The following is a 17,624-nucleotide window of genomic DNA, read 5'->3' as shown; positions in this document are numbered from 1 at the left end:
GATCCTTCGGGTCCACGGGAGGGGTGGTCAGCGATAAGGCGTCGAACTTGACCATGATAGTTTTGAGCATTAGGTCGTTCCTCAACTCCATCACAACTTGCGATTCTCTACCTGCCTTCCTGATGTGGTTGGTAAAAGCGTGAGGGTCCATGTCTAGGGGCAAATCGAGTGGCGGTCAGCCAGCTCAGCGGGGCGAGTCCGGCAGCCTAGAGTATATGACATTCCGAAAGATGATTCTGCCTTGCGAGAATAACTTGGTAAGGTAAGATGAGACAACAGGCCTTGGATCTACCACACGTTGAACTCGGAGTTTCTCTCTATTCTCGCATCTCCCATCTTCGCTTGCACGCTTCACGAAATGAGCATTGAGAAAGAACAGCATTCCAGCGACGCAGTTAATGGTCGCATAGAGCCTCAACTTGAAAAAGTATCGGATTTTCATCTGAGTAGTTCCAGCAGTCAATCGGACGCACCGCGCGCACCCGCAATCTCATATGAAGCAAAAGAGAACCTCCCAGGCTGGAAGGTCTTCGTCATATGGCTGGCCGTTTCATTTGGAGTTCTGTGCACCTTTCTTGACGAGGGAATTATTGCCACGGCTATCCCCAGAATCACAGATCAATTCGGCTCGCTAAAGGACGTCGGTGTAAGTTGATACCGCGATGCCGAGAAACAATAGCAGCATAATTCTGACATACCCTCAGTGGTACGGCTCGGCGTATCAGATGACTCTGTGCGCCTTTCAATTGATCTATGGCCGTCTTTACAACCAATTCAATATCAAGACCGTCTTCTTGGCTTCACTTCTCATCTTCGAAGTCGGATCCTTGGTTTGCGCTGTCAGTCCCAGCTCATCCGTATTCATCGTCGGACGTGCGATCGCAGGCCTCGGAGCTTCGGGACTCCAAAGTGGCAGTCTGGTCCTCATTTCAGCGGCGCTACCAGCCAAGAAGCTGCCCTTGTACTTGGGAGCGATTGGTATGGTGTATGGTGTTGCTGCTGTTCTCGGGCCTGTCGTTGGTGGCATCATCACCAACAGTCACCTCACATGGAGATGGCGAGTTACACCAGAATTTCGACAAGTCAATCCAGACTAACAGTTTTTAAGGTGCTTTTATATCAATCTTCCCATCGCGGCTCCGCCTGCGGTTGCGACGTTGTTCCTGATCGACTCACCCCCACCAACGGATGACCAGCGGCGGCCTTGGCTGCAGAAAATCCGGGGTTTAGATTATCTTGGCATGCTTCTCCTGCTTCCAGGGATTACATCTTTTCTTCTCGCCCTCCAGTTCGGCGGCACTCTCTACTCCTGGAACGACGGTCGCACCATCTCGTGTTTCGTAGTTGCTGCCGTGCTTATTGTCGCTTTTGTGGTAGAGCAGTGGTGGATGGGCGAGAAGGCTCTTGTGCCACCGCGTTTGGCCAAGATGCGTGTGGTAATCTTTGGCTCGTTCTTCGGTTTTTGTCTGGACAGCGCATTCTTCACGCTGGTTTACTACGTAAGCGATTGTTTTTCTCAAATCGCACTCTAAAGCCCTGATCTAATCATCATCATAGGTTCCTCTGTGGTTTCAGGCGATTCAAAGTGTCAGCCCCGAGCAGTCAGGAGTCAGGTATCTCGCTCTTTGCTTAGCCTTCATATTCACCATCTTTCTAAGCGGCTGGGGTGTCACCAAGACCGGATATTACCAACCCTTCATGCTTGCTGGCACAGTTCTAATCTCCGCGGGCTCTGGTCTGTTGTCAACCCTCCGAGTAGGATCGACGGCGGGCCACTGGATCTCTTACCAAGTCATTGCCGGGCTTGGAATCGGAGCTTCGACACAGCAAGCTGCGGTGGCCGTTCAAAGCACTCTCACAGAAGGCGATGTTGCCATCGGAGTTGCGGTCGTTTTGTTCTTCCAGTGTCTCGGGCCAACCACCGCCATCACCATTTCCCAGGCGGTCTTTGCGAGCGACCTAGCTTCCGGTATCTCTACCAAGCTCCCCGACGTGGATATGCAGCAAATCAAGGACGCTGGCGCCACACAACTAACAGGACTGGTCTCGGAACAACAGGCCGGTATACTTCTAGACGTATACAATCATGCCGTAACTAGAACGTTCATTGTTGCGGCCGCTATGGCAGCTGCTAGTGTCATTGGGGTAGTTGGGATTGGATTGAAGAAGATACGAGTCGAAGAGAGTGTCGCAGACCCAGATGTGGCAGATTCGCCATGAATCTGGATTACGCGGCAAAACGGTAGACATTTATTAATTTATTTAGTGGTTTTCACACAAAACATTAGGATTCTTTCACTCACTCCAAACGTGGACCCAGACATACGTTGTGGTAGTAGCGAGGTCATGGGGCCGACCTTACATACAAATAGCAGCATTTTCGAATACCTATTTTCCTAATTCTCTTTCTCCAGAAATCGATGTACATCATTATCATCGAATGTAGATGTGAGCAATAGTTCCACAAAACAGGACGAACGTCAGAAGAAATGCACCAATTCCAAAACCTCCTTGGATATCGTCCTTAGCTGTTGTCCAAGCAATTGCCGCCACCAAACTCAGAATGAAACCTGCAAAGCCAAATATAAAAACAAACTTTCCAGCTAATATTTCGACAAACTGCAAACCCCACCCATGCGGGAATCGTTTCGATGGGCAAGGTCCTATCTTGTCTCTCTTCTTCCTCGGGAACTTATAGAAGAGATCCAAGTCGTTGCTGGCATGCCCAGGATTTTCGAAGAAGTGCATCAAAGTGTTAGAGTCCAGAGGAGGATCAGTCTCAGGCTCGTCAAAGTCATACCCATCTCCTATAGGTAGGAATCCATCTTTCCAGACATTGGCGAAGCCTCTAGGAAGTAATTCGAACTATGCCTTTCAGTAAAGTCTTGCCATTGGAGTTCATGGTCATCATACCTTCACGAAATGAATCGAGTCGACAATCTTGAGCCAGCTCCAGCGATACTCTTTGCGTTCCGCTTTATAAAGCTTGCCCATCAGTTTGAAGAACTCTTGATCAGAATCCACTGTGCAAATGTGTGGTTGATAGGCCTTTGTCCCCCTCTGCATAAACGGAATACATAACAACAAAAAGCTGTGGAAATCATCAGACAGACATCGATTAGCTTTAGTCTCAGACTTTCCCGCCTCGTCCGTCTGCGGGCCTTGATCGATCTTCGGCGCGCTGTCAATGGGGACAGTGTTGTCTCGATGTCGCGGCAATATTTCTTGGCCATGATTAATTTGATTGCTCCGCCACTGAAAGAAGCCGAGTATTTTGTCCCTCAAAATACTCGCAGTCCCTTCATAAGAAGAACAGGGGTCTTTGATGACTGTTGGTTTCCCCATGTCGGTCAACCGATACCGCGAATAATTTTGGAGTCGACGCTCCAGGGATTTGAGTGCTCCTGGGCGCAGCTCGATGTAGTCTCCTTCTATCAATCTGCCACATGACTATTACCGTTGATCAATCAGTAATGCTTGTATGTAAACAGCGGACCAGCTTACACATGTCCAGCGAATCCGTTGAGAATTCGTTCGAGCGGGTTCTGGAAAGAGTTTTGACCTCCAATGGTCGAGAAAGTTATGAAAGCTAATCGGAAGCTTCTCTATCCAAGATGGCGACGCAAGAGGCTCGACATTTCGAGTCAAGGCAATTTTGATGTTCGATTTCAAGTTCTGGAAGGAAGAGCCACCGAGAAGGAAAGTTCTTATGTCCACTTCTGGGGCGTTGAAACTCATGGACAAGTCTCCATAAGAGGCTTGGCCATCATTTGGTGTGTTCTCGCTGGTCGTGGCACGAGGATCTGACTGATCGTTGCCGTCGGTAGTATCCAGAGTTGAAGCGTAGGTTTCGATAATCCGACTTGCCATAGTCTGTCCAAGCTCGGAAAGCAAGGGGCCACTTCTCCGGTTGCCGTCTACGTCGCATGGTGTTAGATGTTCAAGCTGCAGAGTGTATCGCGCAAGCAGTCGCGCGATGTAGTTTTGGGCTATCTCTTTCTCCCCCGCGAGCTGGACGAGTTCGCGCCACATGTCGTTCAGTTCGGCATCTTCAATTAAGAAGCGGATGATTGTCTCCAATCTCCATTTGTTGGGTGGGGGCTCCAATGGCTCCTGCGAAGGTTCGAGTGTCGAAACATCCCCTACGTAGCAACCTGTTAGCGACTGTACAGATGTTTCTGGTGAGTAATGAGCTCAGCCAATGTATGTACCTTCCGAGAAGCCTTTCTCCTTAGACTTCAGTATACTTTCATATTCATGAGGAAATGCACTATCGGTTTTTGGCGATATGTGTGGATGACTGTTAGGTTCCTGTCTGGCCAGGGATGGAAGAGCTGACGTTTCCCCAGTGACCGCTGCCTTGAGTTCGCTCAGGGTATGTTGCTTAGGTGGCTCTTTCTCTTTTCCCGAAGCTTTTGAATGATCAATAAGATGGGGAAACCCAGATCCGTACTGTTGAAGAGCTACGTCTTTCTTCCCTATTGGCTCAGGGCTTTCCTCAGGGGTTACGGATCGCCGATCACGCCGCCTTTCCTCGTCGGCTTTGCTCTTGTCGCGAAGTCGATCTATTTCCGCGTTGTCTGACTTGTGTCTGTTATCATATCACTCCGTACGCGACTTTGCGCCCGATAGCTTACCTCCGATAGTGTCTTCGGGCAGTAGAAGAAGAATGTGTCATCGTACAACGCCTGTTACATAGTATCAGCCTTAACTCAGATGATTCATCGATTGCTGCGAGAACCTCACCATTCCCCTGTCAAACTTAGCCCCATCCTCCCTGAACTTTCTCGCGAGCCATCTCTGTAGACGATACCATCGTAAATCATACGCCGACACCGATTGCTGTACCCAGCCCGAAGGTGGTGGTGGCGGCAGGGATGACGCCTCTTGCTGGAGACGCCTAACCCCGTGGTCCCTGTCGGGTCGGTTCCAAGAGCGCATGTCAATTGTCACGGGTGGGCTCTTTGTCAAATAGAGGGAAGGGATTGTTGAGAAATTCGCCTCCCGGTCCCCCGGGCATAGATCTCGGTGCTGCCCTCTTTTAAATAAGGTTGAGGAGGGACGAAGTGCTCAAGAATAGTAAGGGCAACATCCCGGGAAGAACTTCGATCTGTATGAGAACATGTGATCTTCTTCTTCTGAAGGTTGGTGGCTGCTGACTGCTGAGACTGTAGTCTATGCTGTGTCACCCCAAAGATTTCAAGGGCGGCTATTTGGCTGAGCATCTGCGGCCATAAGACATGGTAGGCGAACCCAAAGACAAACTCGGTGGGCTTCATCATATATCTGATATTCTCGATAATGCAAAGCCAACAGTGTCGACAACAGACGGTATCAGTGGACAAAGACTTTTTGGATGGCCCGCGGACTTTTTGTGCCACATGCACAATAGGCAATGGAAGGCGACAACCTCGTTTGTACTAACTACTTTGATGCAGCCATGCTGGTCTGCGGCCTCGGGTGACAGCTGGCATGCATGATGCAGCCACTCACCGCAACGTCTCCTTCCTTCTGACCGAACACACATTACGTATCGCGTAATCGCTTGGCACCTGATGTGACGAAAGTGCCTAATTGCCTCATGGTCACCATAGCCAACGTCCGATTGTGTAGCTTTGGTCTAACGAGAGTAAAATTATGGAAAAGCTGTCAGCTGGCAAACCGACGTCACAGTCCTGAGACTTCGAGAAATCTCTCTTTAAGCCCTGACGAGAAAATGTCGGCTTGGCTGCTGCTAGATACACAGACCAGGAAACAAAGTTTCTGACACACAAGTCTACAGGATGTATTTGGCTCCCTCTTCCAGCGGAACGGCAGACTCGAGGTTCATCTTCTGTCTTCCGTCATTGGTGGTCACGCGTGCACCCCAAGATTCTACCGAACGTGCGCAAACCATCTACTGGGGTCTTGTCAAAGATAAAGACTTTCCCAAACAGGAGCAAATATCTTGTGGACTAATAGTTGGCTATTCATCTTTCAACTAGATGAACTTATGCGGAACTCAAATGCAAATTGCGGGGGCGAAAGTTCTTATGAGAACTGTTGCTGATCGTAAAGCAATCGTAAGTTACCGAAGACCAAGATCAACCCTTGATCAACGTCAAGTCATGCTGACAAGTTCATTACCACAGCTCTCTTCAAAGTTGACGGTAAGTGCTTACAGACAAGCCGACCTGGCGCTATTGATGCGATTGCGGTTCGGATTGTGACCATCGTCACTTTGATTTACCTACCCGCCACCTTCTCATGCGTAAGTGCTGCAAAACTTCATGTTCGGATCATTCTAATGATTGCAGACATTCTTCAGTACCGATGTCGTCAAGTTTCAAGACGGAGGGAAATTTTCGCTGGTTGCCCTGGAGCGTTTTCTTCAAGTCACGCTCCCGCTAATGTTACTCACTTTTCTTGGTGCTGGTGCTTGGTTTTGGATCGAGTACAATCGGCGAAATTCGAGTTCTTGAAACGAAAGAAAGGGTCATCGTGTTTTCTGTTATTTCTTACAGCAGTCGAAGCGCAGGCGTTATCTGGTTCGAACAGTATTCATTGCTTACGAATATTATGCTTGATGAAGCCAGCAAACTTGGGCTACCTATATATAAAACATCAAAAGGGGTCATTTTGACTAGAGTCCTACACGCTCATCCTATGTCGAAGAAAGAAAATGATTCATACATGCCACTGGAAATCTAGAAACGTAAACATAATATCGGCCTTAATTCTGGACAGCAATCCTCTCACTTTCCTTCTTGATATCCTCATCAAACTCCCTCCAGTTCTTCAACGTCGTCTTGGTAAACCCAAAGACGGGCTTCATCAGGAACGCCAAAAGGCCACTGAAATCCTCAACCTGGACCCAAGTAGTCCCGCCCGGTGTCTTGTCGCTAGGCTTGAAGTAGAAAGAGTGCTGGCCAGAGAAGAGAAGCGGGATCGAGCCGTCCCACTTGAAGAGCTCCTCCGTATTTTCCTGTGCGGGGGTTAGGAAAGATATCCAACTATGAGAGTATTAAGACAAGAGACTCACCACCATCGCCGGCTTGAATGCGAATCCCTTCAAGTTGGCGGCGACATAGTCACCCTTTGTCAGGTCCGAGGGCTTCTTGGCGTCCTCGTTGGGCTTGATGGTCCAGACCTTGGTCCACTCGCTGTATCGTTGCCAGTCCAGGAACTTGGCGGGATCAGAAACGCATTCTTCATAATGTACCTTGTGTATCTCAACTTACCACTGATCTGACCGTGGCCGGCGGTGCCGCGATCTCGATTTCTGTGGCGATGCTCTGTCCGGAACCCATTTTATCCGTCGAGTAGTGTTGATTTGTTAAAGGTATAATATTTCCAATACGATGAACCCCTGAAGATGTTGCAGGATTTGTTGGTTGGTAGAACTCGGGAAGAAGATGATACAAAGTCGTTGATCAGCAGGAAACTGTCTCAGTGCAAAAAGTCCGAGATCGAGGTCAGACTGCCGTCCTTATATACAACCTTCCCCCCGATGCTAAAAAAAGCCTCCCGTGAGGATTTCGGGCGCGATGTTCCCCCGGCCGGACGCCACGCCTGCGGACATGGGAGTTTGGCGGTCGGAGGGTCGGGTGGGAAGGATTTCGCTGCTGCCTCGGGTGGGGGTCAAACGGGCCGAAGGATCGGGGCTAGTCCCGTCTCGTCTCGGGGACCTCCAATGAGACCGGGCTCTTGGTCGCCGGGACGGCATTCGTAACCCTCACATCAGTTAGCAGCAGAGACGATCACCCATTGGACGTCCCCGACGGAGATTACGTGCTTATGCGGCGTGAAGCTCGCCCCGTAGAAGAAGCACGATAGCGTCGAGGATAGTTGCTGAATATGACCCGCGTCGCATTGCATCGCATGGGTCGCGACTAGCAAGTTTTGTTCATGTTGTCAGAGTCACAGTGGGCGAAAGACACACCGCAAGTTTTTTCCTTCCAGTCGTTGGATTGAAACTAAATCTCATCAGACGCTATGCTTCGAAGTTGTTCGCACAACATGCCTCCCTGAATCTCTATATAATTCCACCAAAACACACAAATACAAGAAACCTCAAAAAAACGCCCAATCGAACCCTCAAACTACTCATGCCTTGAAGAAGTCCTCGACGGCCTTGGTGAACTGGTCGGGGTCCTGCAGAGGCGCGAAGTGGCTCACACCCGTCAGGATGGTCATCTTGCTGCCCGGGATGGCCTTGTTCAGGATACCCGGCACGTCCAGGTTGACGGCCTCCTCGTGCTCCGCGCCGGCGATCATGACTTTCGCGCCGTCGATTCCGGCCAGCTCCGCCGCGGTGAACTGCGGCAGCGTGCCCTCCATGGTCGCGACCTTGGTCCCGAACTCGGTGAAGTTGGCGCCCGGCTGGAGCGTCGCGTACTCGGTCGCGCAGCGCGAGACGAACTCGCTGTAGATCTTGGTGTCGGTGAAGGTGGCGTTGGTCTGGTCGGGCTTGGCCGAGGCGCCGAAGACGAAGGCCTTGTTGATGGGCTTGGTCGTCGTGGAGTTGATGAGCGCCGCGAGCGTCGTGATGCCGCCGTCGGACCACCCCACCACGTTGTACGAGGTCACGCCCGCGCCCTCGAGGAGCGCGTGGATGTCGTTGGCCATCTGGTCGTAGGTGAAGACGTCGGCCGAGTTGAAGGTCGAGCGGCCGTGGCCGCGGCGGTCGACGGCGATGACGTAGTGGCCTGCGTCCACGAGGCGGGTGATGACGGAGCCGAAGTAGGCCGAGTAGCCCAGGCCGCCGTGGTCCATGACGATGGGCACGCCGCCGGCCTTTTCGTTGTACTTTTGGAACCACATCTGGATGCCGTTGATCGGCGTCTTCTCCGTGCTGATGGGGGTGGGGAGCTCCGGGGTGGCGGGGAGGGTCTGCCAGACGGGGGTCGTCTGGCGGATGGCCAGGCCCGAGACGGAGCCGGTGAGGACGGTGGCGGCGAGGAGAGCGTTGACCTTCATGTTGACTGGTTTTTGGGTTGAACGGGGAAAATGTGAATTCAAAAAGAAAGAATGTGGTGACTAGATAAGAAAAAGAATGTAGATCACGCAAAGCGAGAGACTGTAAGTGAGAGACTTGTTGCGATTGGGAAAGCAAAGCGCGGTGATGAGGGGTGAAGAGGGAGGATTGTGATTGACGTTGCGAATGGGGGCTGTAATTAAATACAACATCTCCCGAACTGCCGTTCGTGCTGAGTCCCTGCGGACCCGAGGGTCTGGAATTGAGTTAATTGCCAATTCATCCCGTCGTGGCGGAGCCGACTCTGAAAATAGGAGGTTTTGTCAGGGATCACGACTCATTCGCGATGATTTAGAGTTTTCGCACATTTCGCCGACCCCGTTGTCCGTGAACCGCTGGCCTGCCGACCGGCCGGTCCGGAAGAGCCCCGACAACTCGGCAGGACTTCTCCGGACTCGTCAAGGAAGCGAATCTGGTCTTGCGAGGGGCTGGTCCATCAGCGTATTCCAATCAACCCACGATCCTCCGGAATGAAGCCTTTGGGGGCCATGCCAGAGTAGTCGACCCCAGAAACCAGTTCCTGCCGACCCAGCCGTAGGGCTTGTGACATGTTCGGGAGGACCCGATGGTTCATCAGTTTGACACATTCGCCGGCAGGGGTTGCCTTGCACGAACCACGTCTGGAGTAAAGACAAGACGGGCTATACCGCCATGCGTTATTCACATCAGCTCATTGATGAGCCTCAACGTCGCTTTCGCGCTCGTTGCACTAAGCCTCAACCGCCTTGCCGATATTGCCGTGCTGTCCGCCAAGGCCGTCGCCAAAGTCAGCACTCGTGAAGCCCGATCGCGGTTCCAGACTTGCCTCATCGGCATTTCTCACATTCAGCCCAGTCACTGACAAATGCCTGAGAACTTGTAGCGTGAGACAACACAAAATCAACTCTATTTGGCCACTATAGTATATGACAAGGTAACTGTTGATGCCCCCCCTCAATGGGATGCTCGTATATAGTGCGACGTAAATAGCAAACAGAATGCACTACTGGTTCAGGCCCTGCGTCGGCCCGTGTTCGACCACCTTGCCTTTGTCCAGGCGGATGAAATAGTTAGCATCCTGAACAGCCTCGAGTCGATGAGCGATGGTGATAACCGTGCTCGTCGTCAACTCGGTCCTCAACACCTCCTGCACTCGGGCAGCCGTTTCCTTGTCGATGGACGCCGTGGCCTCGTCCAGCACCACGATCGGGCTCCTCCGCAGGACAGCCCGACCGATACCAACGAGCTGGCGCTGTCCCTGGCTCAAGTTCTTACCGCCGCCTTCGATGTGCATGTACAGATCCCAATTGGATCCCAATACGCGATGCAGAACTCCGATGCAGTCGACATCCGTGAACTGATGCAACGGGTCAAGGTTGTCCCGTAGGGTACCGGGGAAGAGGACCGGGTCCTGAGCGACGAAGCTGACTCGCTGTCGCCAGATGTGAACGTCGACGTCGGAGAGGTTGTATTCTCCGATGCGAATGGAACCCTCCGATGGGTGGATGGTAGCGAGAAGCGCCAGGGCCAGGGTGGACTTACCAGACCCTGTCCTGCCCAGAACGGCGCAGGTTGATCCGCCGGGGATGGTGAAGGAGGCGTTCGACAGCGAGGGATCCAAATGGGGCGCGTACTTCAAAGTAACGTTTTCGAAGCTGACGTCATCGACGTGATGAGGCCAGGTGGCCGGTGGCTTGATTTCTCCGCAAGGCTCCTCGGGAATGTGTAAGAGCTCGATGACACGCTCGACTGAGACGAAGTCCATTTGCAGGGTGCCGTACTGCTTGCAAAGGTTGTGCGTTGCTTCCACAAATGATGACGCTGTAGTGAGAACAAATGCGGTTAAGCCTGGTGAGAGGCCCTTGTATAGAGCAAGAACAGTGAGGGCGAACGTGGAAAGAGCTGACAGCGCGTCGAACCGGTACATGAGCCACGCCTGCAAGCTCCAGTAGAAGTGATCCATCTTTTGAAAAGCATCCGTAACCACGATGTTCATGTTCTGGAAGTGATGCTGAGCTTTGAATGCGCGAATGGTCGCCAGACCATCGAGAAGAATGCCGAAGTTGGACATCAACGGACTCAAAGAGACCATTTCAAGCCGGCGCAAACTCTGCGACGTAGGCAGGAAGCGCATGAAAATGTACATGAACCAAAGCGTCATTCCGATGGAGAATACGAGGAATAGAGGCGTGATCGAGGCAATGACCACCATGCTCGAGAACCAAGCAAGCGACCACCAGGCCACCTGCTGCAGCGGAGACATGATGCCTCCGTCGATCATTCCAATGTCGGAAACGAGGCGATTCATCAGACGCCCGACGGGGGTGACATCGTAGAAGCGGAAGGTCGCACGGCTGACTTTCTCGATGACCCGTCGGAAAAGATTCTTGGCGGCCTTGTAGATCATGAGCAGAGCAAGTCCCTCCGATAAGGTGAAGATGAAGGCCTGGAAGAGAGCGATTCCGAGATAGACGAGAAGCCACGGGCGCAAATCGGCATCGGGACTGGGTAGCCCATCAAACATGTGAGAAGAGTCGATACCAGAAGCTGCATTCTGAGTCGAAGTCTCCTCTTTGTAGGACTCGCCCCAAGCCTTGAGGAACCAATAGTTGAGGAGGCTTCCCAGTCGGAACAGACCAAAAACGAGAACAAGCGCGGCCCACCACTTGAGCTTTCCAGCCTTGATGTAAGTCCAATAGATCAACAACATGACGCCGCCGTGAGCGCGGTGTTCCTCCTCGATGAATTTGCTGGGTATGGCGGCACTTTGCTGTCCTTCATCAATGGTGTGCTCATGCTCATCCTGGTGCGTTACCTGGTCGTCATCTTCAAGCAGAAACTTGGCGATCTCGGCAGACGCCTCCTCCGAGTTCAATACCCGAGCGGTACCGTCGGTGACCTCGATCATCTGCTGAGCCAGATGAAGACACAGATCAACTCGGTGGGTGACGAGAACCACCGTGCGACCTTCCACCAGTGATCCCTGGAAAAGCTTCTTCACGATGGACTCGGCTGTGTGGTGATCGAGAGCAGCGAGGGGATCATCCAGCAAAAGCACGCGAGACTGGCTGTAGACGGCTCTTGCTAGAGCAACTCGCGCTCTCTGGCCGCCAGACAAGCCGATACCGTTCTCGCCCATGTCGGACAAGTCGCCGTGTTTGAAAGTAGCCAAGTCCGGGAGCAGAGCACAAGCATCGAGTACCTGTGTATATCTGGCTGCGTCAAACGGCGCGGAGAATAAAATGTTGTCGCGGATGCTCATGTGTTGCAGCCAAGGGCTTTGAGCACAGAATCCAATCGGCTCGGTCGGGATGATAACGTCTCCCATTTGACGATCGAGCTCTCCAAGGATTGCCTGTAGAAGTGCCGACTTGCCCGACCCGACCTTGCCGAAAACCACCGTGAGGCCTTGGGGAAAGCTGAGGTCGAGGTTCCTCAATACTGGTCGAGCGTATCCAGGCCAAGCGAACGTGGCTTTGCCGAATTTGATGTCATTCGTGAGGTGATCAGAGTAAACCCCATCCTTGTCCGGTTCACTCATAAACTCTTCGATACGCCCGAGCGCGATCGAGGCGTTGAGAACGACGGTTATGAGATTGGGGAGCTCCTTGAAGCTAGTCTCCAACATCGCGAAGAGCTGAAGAGCCGGGAAAGCAACATCCACCGTCAAGGTCTTGCCAGCGAGGAAGGTGTATGCGAAGAAGGTGGCAACAGGAAAGAGAGTTCCGGAGGCAATGTTGATGGTCGCAATGGCAATCCTCCAGAGCCCGGTCACAATTCTGGTGTTGAGTTCATGTTGCCTCGTTACCATGATGTTGTCAAGCCACTTGGACTGCCAGTCGTACCATCGAAGATGCCTGATTCCTTCGACGAATTGGGACGTTGATTGCAATCTAGCGTCCGTCGCAGCTCGGCGCATTCGCTCCTTCTTGAGCAGCTGGGCGATAAACAAGGTGTTGAGAACCTGGGCAACAATAACGCAAGCCATTCCAAGCACACAGGACCACCCAAGAAGTTCCCATACGAGTACGAAGGAGAAGATGAACTGGAGCGGCTTCGTAACCAGGGAGGGAAACTCCCAGAAGCGCTGGGCAACCTCGTAAACATCACTCCTCATAAGATTGAGGATCTTTCCTGTGGTAGCAGGCTGCTTATGCTCGTGCGTCTTTAACTTCTGGTACTTTTGGTTCTTCTTTTGCGGCCGGAGCCACGCAAGGATCCTGCCAAATCGACCTGTGGAATCGCCGCTGTCGTCGGATTCGTTTGCGGTTGCGTCGCTGTCATCATCGTCGTCGTTGACCTGTTGTTCATCGGAAAGCATCTTCTCGGCGGCAGGCTGACCGAAGAACTTCCGTGAAAGTGTTTTGGCATAGAGCGTTGTGATCATCTCACCCCGAGATCTCTCATAGCAACGTCTGGAGAACCACAGCTGGAATACGGCGGCCTGGCAAGCCGCAAGACGAACAGCCAAGATGGCAATTGCGTAGAGAACAGACAACTCCATGTTTTGCGGGCCGTTTTGGATCGATTGAAGAAGCTGCTTGAGCAGAAGCGGGATCGAGAGGTTCGCGGCGGTTTCGATCATTCCCAGGCAAGATTGTATGATGAGATCCATTCCATTGGCCGAGATGAGCTTCGTCATCATTGTGCCACGAAGATCACGGAAAAGGGTGTGAAGCCGATCGTGCTGAAATTCGAAGGGAAGCTGCCAGACGTCCGTTTCATGGAGCTGTTTCTCGGAACCCCTAGCGATCATGGGTCCCATCCACGACACCGTCATGAACCTCCACAGAGTAAGGTTGTCCTCTGGACTGCGAAGTTCGTGAGAGGGATCTTTATTAGCGATTCCGTCGTCGCCAAGTCGGGGATCACGCATCGGCATTGCAACAATGCCAATGAGTCCTGCAAGAGCAATGACCGGGTCTGCCAGAACCGAGGCGGAAATTGTCCCGTGGAGTCTATAGCTGAAGGCTGTCGAAACGACGCCACACGCGAGTATGCTGACGTAGAGGCATAGAAGCGTCTTTGGTGTCTTCGAAGGGCGATCAATGGCTGTGATCAGAACAGCACCGAGCCAGGGGATGAGATCTGATGTAATGAAAGGGCTCCGGGGCGGAGTAACGGCCGCAGAGATGGCTTGAATCAGACCAGCTGCGGCGACGATGAAAAGATAGACGGTCCAGAATGTCCATTTCTTCTTCTGTGGAGGGTGAAGGGCATCGGAGTAATGGGACTCCTGGGCAAAAGCACTGCACCAAGAGGGTCTTTGGCGAATCAGCGGGCGAGCTGCAACAAGACACCATAGAAATGCGGCTATGGCTGCGCGTACGAGGTTCGTGAAGTCCATGACTTTGATAGCGTCGAGAGCAGTCGCGGAGACCCAGGTGGCATTGCTGAAGTTTGCATGCTGCGAGGCACGCAGGACCGGGCCGCTGAAGATATCTTGAAGGGCGCCATAGCTGTACAGCGCCAGCCGGTGGCCACCTTGTTGGGTGAAGCTCTGGTCAAAGTTTGCGTCGGTGTTCATGATCAAAGGTGTTTACCGGGTCTCCGGGGTTGAAACGGTTGGAACCTTGATCGCGAGACCATTTGCCCGCCAGCCAGCCGCGCGGGGTCGTGTACCACAAAGGGTGATGAGGTTGTTGGTTTGGGTTGATGATTGCCACCTCACCGTACGGGTACAGATTCCGATTCACCGCTCTGCCTGAAAGTCGCATTCGCTAAGTAATCGCTGCCGAATCCTGCACCTGATCTCTCACGTGTTATCTCCGGATAACACCATCATGTTCCGTCTTGTCGAAGTCATGATCCGCATTCGGCGATGTTTAGTGGTGAGGTTGGACAAAAATGCTTTGTGTAAAGGGCAAGTCTGCGAACGAAACAATCGAGTCTGGTTTTTGGAACAAAGACAAGTCTTGAGGACGAACGGGAGGGGCCCGACGGTTCCAGACTTACCGCTGGTCAGTTAAGGTAAAGTGCCGCCGGGAGGGATGAGACAGAAATTAACCGCCGATGTTTTTGCGGCGATGACATAATAATCCATTGGGGGCCAAATCTAATCTTACCTAAGGTACGCAGGTACCTACCTATATGCTGACTAAAGAGTCCTCGGGAAAAAGCACAGACCAGGACATCCCGGAAACCGGCGTTGCTTTTTCCGACTGCAGCTCTATGTGGGGCATCATCTCATCCAATTGGACGACTTCTAGGTTCATCTCTTTCCGTCCCAAACTCCAGCTGGCAGCCGCCAATGGCCAATCTCCATGGGATACGAGACGATCCACAATCCGAACACGAATCCGACACTTCACCCTTGAACGATGTCCCGGGGCCCGCCAAACACCAAGGATCTGCATCACCAAACATCGCGATCCGAAGCCAACTAAAGTCCTCCCACGCGAGTGCTACAGCGCACCAATTCCAGGTGGATCCCTTGACACCGCATCTCTAATCATAATCACTGGAAATGCGCTTATGCGGGGAACCATGGCTCGCGTGGTGGACCTGTTGGCGCTGGACCTCAGGGGCTCGCGACGGACCAGACGCCGTTCATTTGTGACCCGGGGGCTGTACGGGCCCGACATTTGACGAACCCATGCTCCGTCATGATGCGAGATGATGGATCAACTACATAAGGCGAGGATGCTGTCAGTTCGTCTGGACTAAGGTGCCTCCTTCTCGCCTCGACTTGCATCAAACAGCAACCCATCATGGCGAACGTTACCGATACTGTCGCCTCCGCAGGCTTTTTCGACGACCAAATCTCAAAGCACTTGCCTGCTGCCACCGCAGGCTTCATCTTTATCGTCGTTGCCCTCCTGGCGCAAAGCTGGTTCAAGGTCGACCCGCTTGCCAACGTCCCGATTGTTGGAGGTCAAGGAGGATCATGGAAGCGGAGGAAAGAATTCGCAGCGGGGAAGGGAGCGGACTACTACATTGAAGGCTACAGGAAGGTGAGTATGGAGTATGGACCCGTCATTCTACTAGACTAATTCTTTCCGCAGTTCAAGGACAGCATCTTCCGCGTCGTCACGTTAAGAAGTACAGCGACACTACACTACCCCATCCCATCTTAGCATCCCGCTAACTCTCGCATAGAGCGTGACACTGTTTGCGTTCCACCAAAGTATCTTCCCGACTTGAAGAAGCTTCCCGACGATGTTCTTAGTTTCAACAAGGCCATTGACGAGGTAAGCGGGAATACGTTTCACAGTCATCGTTATGCTAACTTGTTAGTCCATGCAAGTCAAGTACACCAAGGTCGAGACAGACACTCCTCTTGTGGTGCACACAGTCCGAGCGTCTTTGACACCCGCCCTTCGTGAGTCGCCCATGGCAGTATAGTGCCAAGTAGGTAAGGTATGCTAACATGGTAGCCAGCCCGTCTCAACGCGACCATCGCAGATGAAGTTGTTGAATCAATGCGCCTCGAACTCCCCCAATCCAACGAATGGACCGAAGTCAACATCAACTCCAAACTCCTTCGCATCATCGCCATGGCTTCTGGTCGTGTTTTCATCGGCCCCGAACTCTGCAGAGACGAGCGCTACATCGATGCCTCCATCAACTACACCATCGACCTCATGACCGCCGTCCACATCGTCGCATTTCTCCCGGGTTTCGTTCGCCCCTTCGTCGCGCCGTTCCTGCCTCCGGTCAAGAAGTTGCACCGTCGCATCGTCGAGGCTGAGGCCGTGTTCAAGCCCATCGTCGAAGCCCGTAGAAAGGCAAAGGAGGCCAAGAGTGATGACTACCAGGAGCCCGACGACATGCTCCAGTGGATGATGAACGGCCAGGCCAAGTTCGGACAGTCAACGGATCGAGCCCTGGCTCAGAACCAGCTGGGTATCAGCTTTGCCGCCATCCACACGACTTCCTTGACGACGACCAACGCCTTCTACTGGCTCGCCGCCAAGCCCGATTTGATCCCGATCCTGAGAGACGACGTACAGCAAGCCCTGCTTGAAACTGGAGGCGAATTTACCAGCCCGGCATTGCAGAACATGAAGAAGCTGGACAGCTTCCTGAGGGAGGTTCTTCGATGCTCTCCGTTGTCCGTCGGTACGTCGAGTGATTTCTTGGTCATGGACAAACTCTTTGACAGATTCTAATTGTACTATTAGGCTCTTTCCAGCGCAAGGTCCTCAAGGACATCAAACTCCCCAACGGTCAGGTCATCCCGCAAGACGTCGTTATCGAAATTCCCGCCGGCGGTGTAAACCTCGACGACGAAGTCTTCCCCAACGCCCAGGAATTCGATGCTCTCCGCTACTATAAGCTCCGCCAGGCCAAGGACGAGGCCGAGTCCGGTACCAAGGCAGCAGAAGTCGTTGCTCAGAGCCAATTCGTCAGCGTCGGCACCTCCCATCTCACTTTTGGCTACGGACGTCATGCTTGCCCGGGCCGCTTTTTCGCCGTCAACGAGATCAAGATGATCATGGCCAACATCTTGTGCAACTACGAGGTCAAGATGCCAGATGGTCTCACTGAGCGATATGAGAACATCAAGTTCGGCGCGGGCGTGAGTAGATCTAAACCCGTACTGTGAACTCATACTGACAATTGAGTAGTCAATGCCCGATCCCAGCAAAACTGTCATGATCAGAAAGCTCTGAGTTATTTTGAAGCG

General features: G+C 52.6%; 5 protein-coding genes across 5 annotated transcripts; 2 read left to right on the top strand and 3 right to left on the bottom strand.

Moving 5' to 3' along the window:
- Positions 1 to 358: 358 nt before the first annotated feature.
- Positions 359 to 2,220, top strand: CkaCkLH20_06323 (major facilitator superfamily transporter; the record flags this gene model as incomplete). Its single annotated transcript, XM_038889040.1, has 4 exons — positions 359 to 646; positions 705 to 1,061; positions 1,290 to 1,499; positions 1,558 to 2,220. The coding sequence occupies 4 exons, from the start codon at positions 359 to 361 to the stop codon at positions 2,218 to 2,220; spliced, it is 1,518 nt and encodes a 505-aa protein (XP_038745841.1).
- Positions 2,221 to 6,712: 4,492 nt separating this feature from the next.
- On the bottom strand, positions 6,713 to 7,289 carry CkaCkLH20_06322 (activator of hsp90 atpase 1 family protein; the record flags this gene model as incomplete). The annotated part of the gene is made up of 3 exons (XM_038889039.1): positions 6,713 to 6,964; positions 7,022 to 7,165; positions 7,221 to 7,289. The coding sequence occupies 3 exons, from the start codon at positions 7,287 to 7,289 to the stop codon at positions 6,713 to 6,715; spliced, it is 465 nt and encodes a 154-aa protein (XP_038745840.1).
- A 796-nt stretch (positions 7,290 to 8,085) lies between these two features.
- On the bottom strand, positions 8,086 to 8,958 carry CkaCkLH20_06321 (uncharacterized protein; the record flags this gene model as incomplete). Its single annotated transcript, XM_038889038.1, has 1 exon — positions 8,086 to 8,958. The coding sequence occupies one exon, from the start codon at positions 8,956 to 8,958 to the stop codon at positions 8,086 to 8,088; it is 873 nt and encodes a 290-aa protein (XP_038745839.1).
- Positions 8,959 to 9,998: 1,040 nt separating this feature from the next.
- CkaCkLH20_06320 (ABC bile acid) lies at positions 9,999 to 14,522 on the bottom strand (the record flags this gene model as incomplete). Its single annotated transcript, XM_038889037.1, has 1 exon — positions 9,999 to 14,522. One exon carries the CDS (start codon positions 14,520 to 14,522, stop codon positions 9,999 to 10,001), a length of 4,524 nt encoding a protein of 1,507 aa, XP_038745838.1.
- Positions 14,523 to 15,705: 1,183 nt separating this feature from the next.
- Positions 15,706 to 17,610, top strand: CkaCkLH20_06319 (cytochrome P450; the record flags this gene model as incomplete). Its single annotated transcript, XM_038889036.1, has 7 exons — positions 15,706 to 15,948; positions 16,000 to 16,036; positions 16,094 to 16,185; positions 16,232 to 16,316; positions 16,376 to 17,056; positions 17,119 to 17,516; positions 17,566 to 17,610. 7 exons carry the CDS (start codon positions 15,706 to 15,708, stop codon positions 17,608 to 17,610), a joined length of 1,581 nt encoding a protein of 526 aa, XP_038745837.1.
- Positions 17,611 to 17,624: the final 14 nt, after the last annotated feature.

This window comes from Colletotrichum karsti (assembly GCF_011947395.1).
Source record: "Colletotrichum karsti strain CkLH20 chromosome Unknown Scaffold18, whole genome shotgun sequence".
Classification (NCBI taxonomy): Eukaryota; Fungi; Ascomycota; class Sordariomycetes; order Glomerellales; family Glomerellaceae; genus Colletotrichum; species Colletotrichum karsti.
The sequence above is the reverse complement of the archived record's forward strand: the minus strand, read 5'-3'. Positions and strand labels throughout refer to the sequence as shown.